Consider the following 12,268-nt stretch of genomic DNA (forward strand, 5'->3'; position numbering starts at 1 on the left):
TGCTTGAGAAGAGATGCCATTTCTTTCTTTCTTTTTTTTTTTTAAAGAGATTTTATTTATTCAACAGACAAAGATCACAAGTAGGCAGAGAGGCAGACAGAGAGAGGAGGAAGCAGGCTCCCTGCGGAGCAGAGAGCCTGATGCGGGGCTCGATCCCAGGACCCTGGGATCATGACCTGAGCTGAAAGCAGAGGCTTTAACCCACTGAGCCACCCAGGCGCCCCAAGAGGTGCCATTTCTTCCTGGCAGCAACCTCGAGGTCTAGGTTCTGTTGACATCTCGGAGTCCCCAGGGAGGAGGGAACCCCCAGCCCTTCCTGGCCTCTCACTGGAGCTCAGGGCCCCCAGGAGCCTCCCTTCCCCCAGCCCTTTGTCAGTGGTTTTCTTTCAGCCCTGGCTTTGCACGTTGCTCGGGTGGGGAAAGAAGGGTTAATTCCCTGCCTTTATGACCTGCCATGCCTGTGGGCAGAGGGGCTCACTGGGACGGAAGTAACAGAGGTCCACGGATTAAGGTGCACAGCGGAGATGGGGACACTGGGGCCCAGAAAGTGGACGGCCCCAGCTTTTTTCTGTCTTTAATTCCTGCTGGGTCAGGAGGCTGGAGCCCCCGAAAGCGTCTTCTCAAAGGGACCACAAGCATCATCCTGGCCCACTGCCCCCACGCTAAAGACAAGGAGCCCAGGGCCTGGGTTGTTCTAACTCCTCTCTGCCACTTTCTCTCCTTAAGTGACCTGGGGCCAGTCTCTTACTCTGGCTGAGCCTCAGGTCCCTCCTGTCAAGGGGGTTATTGTGTGGCGTTTTATGAAACTAGAGTCAGTGGCCCAAGTGACCCAGGAATGTTCTAGAATGCTTCTGAGAACGTTGACGTTTCTCACGCCCATCCCCCTCTCTCGTGCCTTCTCTCCCTGGTGGTAACCACAGGGATGCCTGCAATTTGGGTGCCCTCATGGTATGTGTGTGTCTTAGACGTATGAGTCACATTCTACTTCGTGTGTCCCCCATGTGGTGTGGCTCTCTGAATGCCGGGATTTACGGACCTGCCCGTGTCTTCCGAACCACCGTGTGGCATTCGTGGTGTAGTTCTGGCATGGTTTCCAGCATGTCTTAGATTCTTGGTGAACTTGAGCAGGCCTCCCTGCTGCTCCTGTGAGAACGGGGGTAGGGGGGCAGGGGGACGCTAAGGTTTTTGTGGGAGTAAAATGAGAGAACATTCCGAGTGTGTGGCAGAAGTAGGACACTCTGAAAGGTGCAGAGAAGCCCACACTTAGTGTTTCTCACTACGTGTGTTTTGTCTGCATTTTCTCATTGACCCTTGACATCTAAATCGCCTTTTTCCAGAAGAGCAGAACGGGGGCCCAGAGTGGTTCACCAAGGCGTCTGCTGTCACTCACTGCTGAGGCCAGCTGGGCGCCCTGACTCCCGGGTCTGGCCGGGTTCTGGGAATGGAGCATCCCTGCCCTGGACAGCCAGAGCCTGCTCCCGGCGAGGCCTGTCCACAGCGGCGCCGGACCCCCAGGCACGCCCAGCTGGCCTGCCTCTGCACCGCGCGCCGGGAGGACGGAGCTCGCCAGGAATTTCCTGGGGCAGCTCCAGGCTGGACTGCTTGGGTGGAAGGGTTACAGGGTGGCTGGGTTGTGCCCCCACCCTCTCTCCCCCAGTACGGCCCAGTCCTGCACCTTCTTGGGATCTAGAAGTTGTGCCGTGTTCTATGGGCACCAGGAGTTTGCTTTGAAACCCCGTCGCACCGACATCTGTTAGCTCTTAGAGAACAGAAACATTGACAAAGAGCTGCTGGGCAGGCGGTGGGGGGAAGATATTAAGCTCAGGAGTAGGAGTCTCAAAGACAAAGAGGAAAAACCCCAACCGAACTCCAGCCGGCTCCCAAGCCCTGCTTTGATGTGGTTTCCCGTCCCCGGAGGCCTTATAAGGCCTTATGCCTGCAGTTCGGGGCTCTGGGTTGGTGCTGGCTGCACACTCAACGCCCGGAGGAGCTGGCCTCTCTTCCTGGGGCCCAGCGTGGTGCAGGGGAGCTGCATTGCCGGGACATGGGAGGGAGGGGGCGAGGAAGGGAGGCCTGGGCCCTGTGGCCTGAGAGGCCATGGAGCCTGGCCACTGGGCAGGGGCAGCCTGGCATCAGGCTGGGTGCAGCAGGAAGTCTGGAGATCTAGGAAGGCCTTTGATAACAACTTAGAGCCTAGTCTGAGGCCAACTGTCCTCAAGGCTAGAATGAGTAAAGGAACAGTGAAAGGAAGTCACTCACCCCACGCCCCATACTTGAGTTTCCTACAAGGCAGTGGGGAATCCAGGCATCTGCCTCCTGGCCCTGCTCTGACACTTACTAGCTGTGTGACCTTAGGTGAGTCATTTAACCTCTCTGTGCCTCAGTTTGCTCATCGGCAAAGTGGGGATAATAATGGTACGACCTCAAAGAATCGCCATGAGGATTAAACACGAAGCATTAAAAAGAGTGTGTGGGTGGGAGAGTGTTTCTCAGTGTCTTTGAGGGCGTCTTGGGGCTAGTGAGTCTTTGAGATTCTCTGAGCAATGTTCTGGTAGCTATTTGACAATTGGGGTAGAAGAAGTAATAAACAATAACTACCGGTCTACGAAGCCCCAGTCGTGGTATCAGGTGTCACTTTAAGCGCTTTTCTGTGCAATGACTTACTTAACCCTCACACCCGCCCCAAGATGTCACGAGCACTGTGGTCCCTGTGTACAAATGGGAGGCTGAGAACATTCCTTCACCCGCATGCTTTAGCTTGCATGAAGCCTAGCTGGGACTTGAGCTGGGGTCTGCCTCCTTCTGCAGTGGGGCTCCACATGGGGCTCGTGGCGGTCAAGGGGTCTGAGTGCCTTCCTGCAGGATGGTCCTAAGGGCCTGGCCCCACACCTTGTTTGTGGGCCCTCCTGTCCCGGCCAGGGCTCTGTTGAGTCCCCAACCTCGTGGTGAGGAGCTGTGGGCCTTTGAGTCCTGTAGCAGCAGCAGGAGGCTGGGCCCCCGCCCACGGAGGTGCAGCCCGGGCTGTTCTCCTTGAATGTCTGTAAGTGTGGTCCCTGATCCCTGACAAGTGCCAGGACTCTTGGCTGCCTCTATCCCCAGGCCCACAGAAGCCCTGATTCCACTGTCCAAGCTCGGGCCGGGCATCTGAGAAAACTGGCTCAAATCTTGGCTCTGCTGAGGTTCCAGAGCGGGTCACCTGGCCTCGTGGAGCCGCCTCCTCGCTTAAATACAGGGCTCTTGGGAAGCTCGTTCCCTGGAGGTTCTTGGAAGGATTCCCTCGGTCAGTGCCTCATGCACCGAGAGTGCTTGGTAAATGAGGCTATTGACTCTCAGTCCCTTTATCTCCTGTGTCCTCTGTCCCTTTAGGACTGACGACTCTTTCTTTGTAGAAAAAAATAAAGGGTAACAATTATAACTCTCACTTTACAAACCGCAGATCATTTTTATGAGCGTTTATTCCTGGAGAGATGGAAAGTGCAGGGCAAGGTGAAGACTGAGGGAGATAATAAATTTACTTACAAGGCGCTCCACATGGTGCCTGGCACTGAGGAGATGCCCGATAAGGTCCGCTGTCCTGTCATTGCTGTGGTTTATCATTGTGCCCATTTTACGGAGAGATAGACTGAGGTTCCTAGAAAGCAGTGGCTGGCCCCATGTCCAAGGGTGAGGGAGGCCATGGAACCAGGATGTGCTCCTGTGTCTGGCTCAACACTGCGTTGCCTCCGGCTTAGTGATTCAAAGCTTGAGGACCGCAGACATGGCACTCCTGGGACCGTCTGGTTTAGCAGATGAAATGAAAATTTTTTTTAAAGATTTATTTTATTTATTTATTTTAAAAGATTTTATTTATTTATTTGACAGAGAGAGACACAGCAGGGGGAATACAGGCAGGGGGAGTGGGAGAAGCAGGTTTGCTGCTGAGCAGGGAGCCCGATGAGCCCAATGCGGGACTTGATCCCAGGACTCTGGGATCATGACCTGAGCCAAAGACAGATGCTTAACGACTGAGCCACCCAGGCCCCCATAAGATTTATTTTAGAGAGAGAGAGAGAGCACATGCGCATGCTCAAGCAAGTGGTGGGAGGGGCAGGGGGAGCATCTCAAGCAGACTCCCCGCTGAGCACAAGAGCCCCGTGTCGGGACTTGATCTCGCCACCCAGGAGATCACGACCTGAGCCGAAACCAAGAGTTGGACGTTCAACCGACTGCCCCACCCAGGCATCCCGGAGGAGATGGATTTTTGTCAGTGGACCCTGGTGCTGGGGAGCTTTTACGGTTCTACAGAGCAGGATAGGGTTTAGCCCGAAGAGACCGACCCCCGAAATTGCCAGAGCTCTGCTTTCCTATGCAGAGACATGCCTTTACTGTGTCAGGGAGGTTGGTCCTCCCTGTAGACTGTCCTCAGAATGTATGATACACACCGCAAGGCATCGTTATCGGGGTTCCAGACGGTTGCTTTGTTGGGGATGGCGTTGGAGTCTCTAAACACCTCCAAGCGTGCCAGTAGGAAGATGCGTGCACTCACGGAGGGGTGCCTGACAGGTCCTGCCTGCCTCACTGGGAGCGATCAGGGTGGCGGGCCGAGGTCAGCGCCGACCCCCGCTTTCCAGAAGACCTCAGCGTGGTCCCCTTGAAGCCGGTCGCCTGGGAGGGAGTGCTGCCTGCCAGCCTGTCTGGGGGAGGCGGCATCCGTCTTCCTCTGGCATGAAAGATGGGCTCTAATTGGCTGCCGGAGTGTCCCAGCCATCTAATGATGCCGCCCCAGCGCGTGCCTTCCCTGTCACCCGCTCCCAGCTTCCCTGTCAACTCCGGTGCTGTTAACAAAAACAGCCAGTTTACAAGCCCAGGAAGTGTTCGGTGATTATGATAATTGGCAGAGGAGGGGGGAGAAGCCGCCTGGGCTCCAGGAATCAAGGAGCCTGGTTTTGAAGTCAGTGGGACGTCAGGGGTCTGAATGACCACATTTTCACAACCTGCCAGAGAGGGGAGGTGATTTGGAAGAAGAGGTAGAATGGAGAACACCAGCCCTAATCCATAAAATGTTAGCTGTTGATCCTTTTAAAACAAAACAAAAAACAAAACAAAACAAAACAAGAGACTTCTCTCCAGCTGTATCCAGCTGGTAAGATCAGCTCTACCAAGCATGATTCTGTTTTCTTTCATCAAGATAAGCACTGGTGTTTCTGTTAAGTATCTGAGGTGCTTGAATTTTTCAAAGAGAGGGTGCATTCTCTTTTTCTTTCTCTTTGCATTTTTTGTTTTTTTTTTCCAAAAAGAGAAGTTGGTGAGAGCTGCTGAGTTTTTTTTTTTTTTTTTTTATTGCTTGTCATTTTGTTTTTCGAGAAGCTCTGCCAAGAGCGTTGTTGTGGCATCAAAAGAGATAAGGCAGAGTAATCCTCCCAAACTTTGTCTCTCTGCCAGAAGAGGAGCCTTTCCCAAAGTGGGTTCCTCAGAATACGAATCCCATGTGATGCTTTTTGAGACACAAAACTCCATGGTCTCAGTAGGTTTGAGGAATGCAGTAGAAGTTAACCGCGTGGATATTCAGTGTCCGTTACCATAGTAAACGCTTCAGTAAGGGATCGTGTCTGACATGAAAACAATCTTTTTTTTTTTTTTTTTTTTTTTTTTAATCACAGAACTCTTAACGGCAGAATCCCAATAATGCAAAAGACGGTCTGACAAGTGCTGATCTTGCTTCTTCTATGTCTAGGGTCCTCCTGCAGGGGTAGGGCAAGATAGGTAGCCCCTTTGTGGACATTCCAGAAACTTCACAGCCCGTGGGCTAACCGGACTCCCCGTGTCAACCTGACAATGCCTGAGTGGCAGCCTGACCAGGCTGGTTAGGAGCGACTCAGCCACTGGGCATCCTGAACTCACATGGAGCACAGGGCAAGGCAATGAAAGATCAGGGTAGGTTCTAGAAGGTGTGTGTACTGGGGAGAGGTGGCAGGCATGTCCAAAGATCACTCAGGAGGCTGAGCGTGCAGTTTGCTGAATGTGATGCTGGAGAGTCAGGGGAGTCATGTTAGGGGCAGTAGAGACCCACTCACGTGCACACCAGGCCCTCTATTTTTTTTTTTTTTTTAAGATTTTATTTACTTATTTGAGAGAGAGTGTGTGTGTGTAAGTGAGCACAAGTTGGGAGCAGAGGGAGAAGGAGAAACAGACTGCCCGCTGATCAGAGAGCCCAAGGCGGGACCCGAACCCAGGATCCCAAGGTTGTGACCTGAGTCGAAGGCAGACCTAACTGACTGAGCCACCCAGGCGCCCCCACACCAGGCCCTCTTGGCAAACCCATGGAGACAGCCTGCCTGGGACCCTGTGCTGGGGGAAAGAGTCACACTGAGATCCCTTCCTGGGCCCACAGGGGAGGCTTGTTGGTCCTGAGTCCACCAAAATTGACTCTGAGGGATAGAGGAAGGACGTTTTCTCATCTTGTCTCTGTCTTTTTGGTGGAACTTCCTTTCTGAGAGAGAAGCGTGCAGTATCATAGTGAGCTATAGGCTGAGAAAAGCTACTTCTTAAAAAGCATGGTGACAATCCACTTTTCAAGCAAGAGGATCCACCAGAGTTGACCTAAATTCCCATCAGAAGAACGAGGGCAGGACCCCTGCTTCCTTGTGACCAGCCAGGCACATGTTCGGGACACCATCCCAATACTGGGTTCCTCCTTGACTCTGTCGGATACTTACTTAACGTCCCTGCTTTGTCTTCCTCTAGGAGCTCGTGGGTGATGTTTTCAGAGAAACGCTCAGTGAGGAGGAGGAGGAAGACTTTCGGCTAGAAGGTACCTAAATCCATCACTCTCTTCCTAGGGCACAGTGAGATGGGGGAAGGGGTCATCTGGTCTACCGCATACCCTGGGCACCCTCCGGAAAATCTGCAGACCAGGTGGAGGACGGGACCCCAACTGTCAGTGCGGATGGTAGGGTGACAAGCAAGAAGGGAGTGTGACTCTTCATGGGTCCGAGCCCAGAGTGGTGCCAGGCTCCTAAGGCTCGCATCCTGGCCCCGCTCCGTATTGGCTGGAGAACCTTGGATACATTGTTTTAGCTCAGCTTTCCCACTGGGGGGAGTGACTATAAGGTAAGCACTACGTAAAGTAGCCGTCCTATTTCCTCGATTCTCAGTTCGCATCACTCACTTGGAGCACAAGCTTGCCTACCAACAGCCCCCCACCGCCCCCTCCCCTCTCACGTCTGTAGCTCTTGCTCTTGCCTTTGTTCGAGGGGAGGCCCCTGTTGTAGAAGGATGAGGATCCTGGAGCAGAGGGCCGGCCGGCCACAGGCGCCCTCACTTGACTTCGGGCAGGGCGCGCCACCTTCCTAGAAGAGCCTTGGTTTCCACGTTTAGAGAGTGGGAATGAGAGCCTTCTCCCTGCTTGACTCCCTGCGCTGGTACGAAGGACAGATGGCCGCATTTGCTAAGTGGGATGGCATTTCCATTTTATACTCAGGGAAGAGCATCACTGAACTGGGGAAGCCTTAGGTTGGTAGGAGCCTTGCGGTGGAGGTGAGGACGGGCAACTTGGCGGGCGGGGTGGGGGGCGGCAAGGGTCTTGGCGGGGAGGGGGATCTAGGCCTTGGGGCCCTCTAGGGCCTTGAGAGGAGAGCAGTCAGTGCCAAGAGTTTCTCCAGGGGAACCTGGGCCAGGCCTGAGGACTGTGGCTGCGTGCCGCCTGTGAGCTGTCAGCCCCCGGCCATCTGCCCTCAAAGAGGTCCCCCAGCTCGTGTGCACGTTAGATTTTGAGAAGCAGAAGAAGAAGACTGTTTCGAGAGATTCACTCGGTTGCCCAGGAGTTGGAGGCAGGCTGGGACTCAGGGATCTGTTGCACTTCGCTCAGATACGAGCCGGTCCTGAATCAAGGGTTGGGGAGAGTCCCGTGGACGGAAGACTTTGTGTGGGCTGCCGGCCGCTCACCTGCAGCACTGGTGATGGCACTCAGAGCATCTGCTTTGCTTCTGCCATTCCCCTTGGCTCCGCCAAGCCTTCCCTCTCATCTTTGGCTCCACAGAGAGATGCCAGGAGTTGGTGCTTTGAGATCTGGGGGGTCAGGTAAAGTTGGGCAGGATATAAGCCCTGGCGGTTCAAGTGACCCCAGACATTGATTCCATGGGCTTCGTTTCTCATTCCAGTTATACATTCATTTCCTGCTCATTCTCATAGTGACTCATTACCAAGTTCATTCTCTTGTTCATCCATCCCTCCACCTGCTCCGTCCATCCCCCACTCGCTACCCATCCAACCAGCCACCCGTCCGTCTGTCTCTTCGTTCACCTATCCCTCACCCCTCACTGACCCACCACCCACCCACCCGCTGGCCATGCCCCACCCATCCATCCATCCATAGGTCTCCCTACTTTCCTGTCCCCTGTCCCCCAGCCCGGCCGTTCTGAGTCATCCACACTCCCTCCTCTGCCCGAGTGTTCATCCCCTGTCATTCATCGCTTCATCCATTCATCCACTGACCCATCCTCCAATCGTCGTCTGTCTGTCCCTCTTGTACTGAGCCCCTCATTACTGCCCCAAACGAGGCACTTCTCCGTCCATCGCGGCTCCGTTTACAACCGTGTCATTGACTTCAAATGAGAGGTCTTTCCCTGCAAACAGATGCGGAATGGCCTACCCGTGGAATCTACTTCCCTCTGGAGGGGAGGGTTACTCTGTTCGCTGTCTGCATTCAGAGCGTGGGTCCTGTTGTAATGACGTAGAAGGAACGCTGGCCTGAGGAGCGTCTAGACCGGGCTCCCCTCAGCTCTGGTCACAGCCCGCTGTGGATCGCGGCCAGGTCCCCCCAGCTCTGGGTCTCCTCGCCCTCTGTCATATGATGAGTGGAGAGGTGGAGCTGGGCTTTGTGGGTGCGCAGAGGATGTGGGCTCCTCACAGGGAGAGGGAAGCCCTGCGGTGGGGGGAGGGCAGCGCTTACAAACATTGGCCAATGGATCGGGGATGAAGGTGGGGTGCCCAAGGTGTCCCAGCTCCTGCTGGAGAAACAGTGTCAGCTTGACTGCCCTGGGTCTGACCCCATGGCCCACCAGCCGCATGCCAGGCTTAGAGGGCGGCCCGAGCACCTTGCTAGTCCCTGGTGATGTCCAGGTGCCACCACTCAGGAAGGAGGGGATTGGGAGCCACTTTCCTGCCTCACTTTCCCCACTAGGGGGTCGGACTAAGTTGTTGGTGGTCTAGGTTTTTGGCTTCTTTCTTCAAACAACAGTTTACACAGAAGCAGAGAACATAGAACATCAGGCTGCAGAGACATGCAGTGTGCCCTGGCCGGTATGTTTTACGTAAAAAGGGGCACAAAATGATGCTCTGTGTTTCCTACGTGTGTGAGTGGAGACTGCGTGCATGTTACTGTGTGGCTGGAGGGCTCAACAGGCAAAGATAGGAGCTCCTCTCGGACCTGGGAGGAGGATACTAAAACCGGAAAGAGCTCTCCAAGAGGAGTGTAGTGTTAACGGGGATGAATGTTTTAACTTTCCCAAGAAGAATGAATTGAAAGACTCACAGCAGATTTAAAAAAGTGAAAACGATGAGTAGATGAGGTGGGAAGAGAGAGGCTGCTCAGGTTTGCACCTGGGCCGGCCTGCCCGGCTCCGACACTCCTGGGAGGGATGCTGGGCCCATGACTGTCTGTGGTTCCATGGTCACCCATGGCCACGGCCACGGCCACAGAGAAGCATCCACCTGGCCCTGGGGCACGCCCCTCTGTGGTCCGGGCCTAGCTAGAGCACTCCGAATCCTGAATCTCTTCTTTGTCTTCCTGTTGGCCAAGTTCATTGCCTCTTGGCGGGCTGGAGGGCTGTTTAAGGGAGAAAAAAGGCCATCTGAGGCGTGAAGATAAAAAGAAGTCTTTTAGCCATCCCCGGAGAGGACGGCTTTAGCTCCTGCGTTGTTATGTAAAGCCGGCCCTAATCCAGCATCTTAACCGCCTTAACTGGCCAGCTGGGAGCTCGCGGGATGGCAGATTAAGTCTGGGCTTGGTGCGAGGGCTGCGGAGCTCCTTTTGAACTGTGGAGAGAACAAAGTAAACATCAAAAGTCCCAAGCTCCGAGAGCTGGCTGGGCGTGGCAGGGGCGGGACACGCGGTAGGCTTTGCAGGGGAGGAGGGGAGAGGGGACCCTCCCTCTGCTGACCCAGCAGGGGTCTGAGCACAGGGGAGGGCCACCCCATACTTCACTGGGTCCCCACCTGGCTTCCCTATCTCCTGGTCAATTGGGACAGGTGGTGGCAGCCCATGGCTTGTGGCCTGAGGTGCAAATTGTTGGGCAGGACATCCTTACCCCGAATGCCCCCCCCACCCCAGAAGCGCTGTGTCTGGGGATGTCCTCCCCACACTCAGGGCAGCTTTTGCTTTGTGCCCTTGAGAAGGGAAAGATCTATACATGGTCACAAGTCCCTCCTCTCTGGGTCACCTCTCTCCCTTCCACTCAGGGATGTTCCCATCCCTCCCAGTGGCTTGATTCTGGTTTCTGGCCACAGACTCCCAACGCCGTGTCTGTTTCCTATCCTCCAACCTCCCCCCTTGGGGCTGGAAGCAGGTGCATTGCTGTCTGTCTGGCATCTCTAGAAAGCTGACTCCAGAGGGCTTGAAGTCAGGTGACACTTCCCTCTGGGAACCCAGGCCCTTCCCCCAGCCTGGGTTTGGCCTGACTGGGCCTCTGGGGGTCCTCACTTCCCTGGCCCCTGGATAGAATAGAGGGTCCTGCCAAGCAGGGTGGTGGTGCTGGGGAGCCTAAGGCCCTGGGGGTCTGCGTAGCCCCCACTCTGAGCTCAGGACCCATCTGACTTCCCATGGGACCCAAAAATTTGTCTCCCCACCACCGCCTCCGAATCTGCGAGAGGCACCGTGCTACCTTTATTCGGGTTTTTGGGGGATTTGCAAGTCCGAACCTGGATGAGGCTCGGCTTTAACCGCCACTGCCTGGGTGACTTTGGGTGAATCGCTTCACGTCTCTGGTTTTCATTTTCCTTGTTGGGGGGTCATCGGAGCCCTCGTGCGGGGTGCCCGTGAGGACGGTGAGGTGGTTTACGCAAGCACGGAGAGGAGCCCGGTGTGGAGTAAGTGCCCAGCGTACGGGAGCTGGCAGGAGTCTTGTTGTTCCACGGGTCCCTTCTTGAAGAGGAGCCAACTGGTGTTTATAATTATTTACTAGTCCAGATCAAAGAAGACCTATTTTCAAAGCTTCTCTAATCCTATTAGAACCTCTCCTTCCCCTCCCAGTGCGTGACACAGAGTCTGGCGTGCTTTATGTGCTCAGTACATACTCCCTGGAAGAATGAAGTCAACAGCACCAAGTCCCTGAAGTCAGGCAGTACCCTCCTTCAGGCCCCCCGGGCAGGTCCCATGTACTCCCCCTCGGCCCCTGTCCCTTTGTCCCGGCCCCCAGGTGTGATGTATCCACCACTCATAGACCCGAGGAGCCCTCAGGAGGCCATTGGTCCTCCTTATTTGTAGTTGGAAAACCGAGGCCCAGAGAGGGGATGTGACCTGCCCAAGGTCACACAGCAGACTGAGAACAGAACTCAGGCCTCTGGCAGGGTGTCACACGAGGGATGCGGGAGGGGCCGTGCAAGTTTCTGGTAGTGGCGCCCAGCCAAGGGGTAAAACCCGGTGAAGGGTAGAGGGTGGCATGTCCCCTCTGAGGAGGTGATGTGTCAGCCAAGGTGCAGGCGCCGGGTGGACGCCGGCCACGGAGGGTGGGAAGGGAGAGCGGCCAGGAGGAGTAAAAGCAAGCAGAGCCCCAAGGGAGAAAGAACCTGGGGTTTAGGGAAGCACAAAAGGGAGGCCTATGCAGCAGAAGGGGACACCGGGGACGAGGGTGGGCGAGTCAGCACGGGTGGGACCACGCGCCTGCTTGTAGGCTGCTTTTGAAGAGAAAGCATTGGATACTTGTAAGCCATGCTTAACAGAGAACTTGTGGCTTCTTGGAATGATGGGCCCTGCGGCGGGAGGAGGAAGGAGGCCATGGCAATGACTGGATTCCAGCCGTGTGGGCCATGGTGATGGCATCGGCCTAGCGTGGGGGACATAGGGCTGGAGAGAAGTGGGTGGGCCTGGGGGTTGGCGTGGGAGACGGGAGAAGGGGGAGGGGCTAGATGAAGGAAAGAAAGGGATCCTGGGCATCCCCCCCCCCACCACCACCACCATGGACTCCTGGCTTAAGGACCAACGGCAATGCAGGGACCCCTTTGAGGTGGCGTTTTGGGCCAGCGACCGTGAAGGCTGATCGTCGAGGGCTGTGGGACATCCCAGGAGAGATGC

At 55.3% G+C, this 12,268-nt stretch overlaps 1 protein-coding gene across 1 annotated transcript in view; it reads left to right on the top strand.

Moving 5' to 3' along the window:
• The window catches only part of LOC111157366 (naked cuticle homolog 1), an 82,851-nt gene that overhangs the window by 50,630 nt on the left and 19,953 nt on the right, over positions 1-12,268 (top strand). Inside the window, 1 exon segment of the mRNA XM_022518716.1 lies at positions 6,724-6,790. Within this exon segment, the coding sequence (XP_022374424.1) occupies positions 6,724-6,790 (67 nt within the window).

The sequence above is a fragment of the Enhydra lutris genome, unplaced genomic scaffold (genome assembly GCF_002288905.1).
Source record: "Enhydra lutris kenyoni isolate GAN:26980312 unplaced genomic scaffold, ASM228890v2 scaffoldscaffold54, whole genome shotgun sequence".
Classification (NCBI taxonomy): Eukaryota; Metazoa; Chordata; class Mammalia; order Carnivora; family Mustelidae; genus Enhydra; species Enhydra lutris.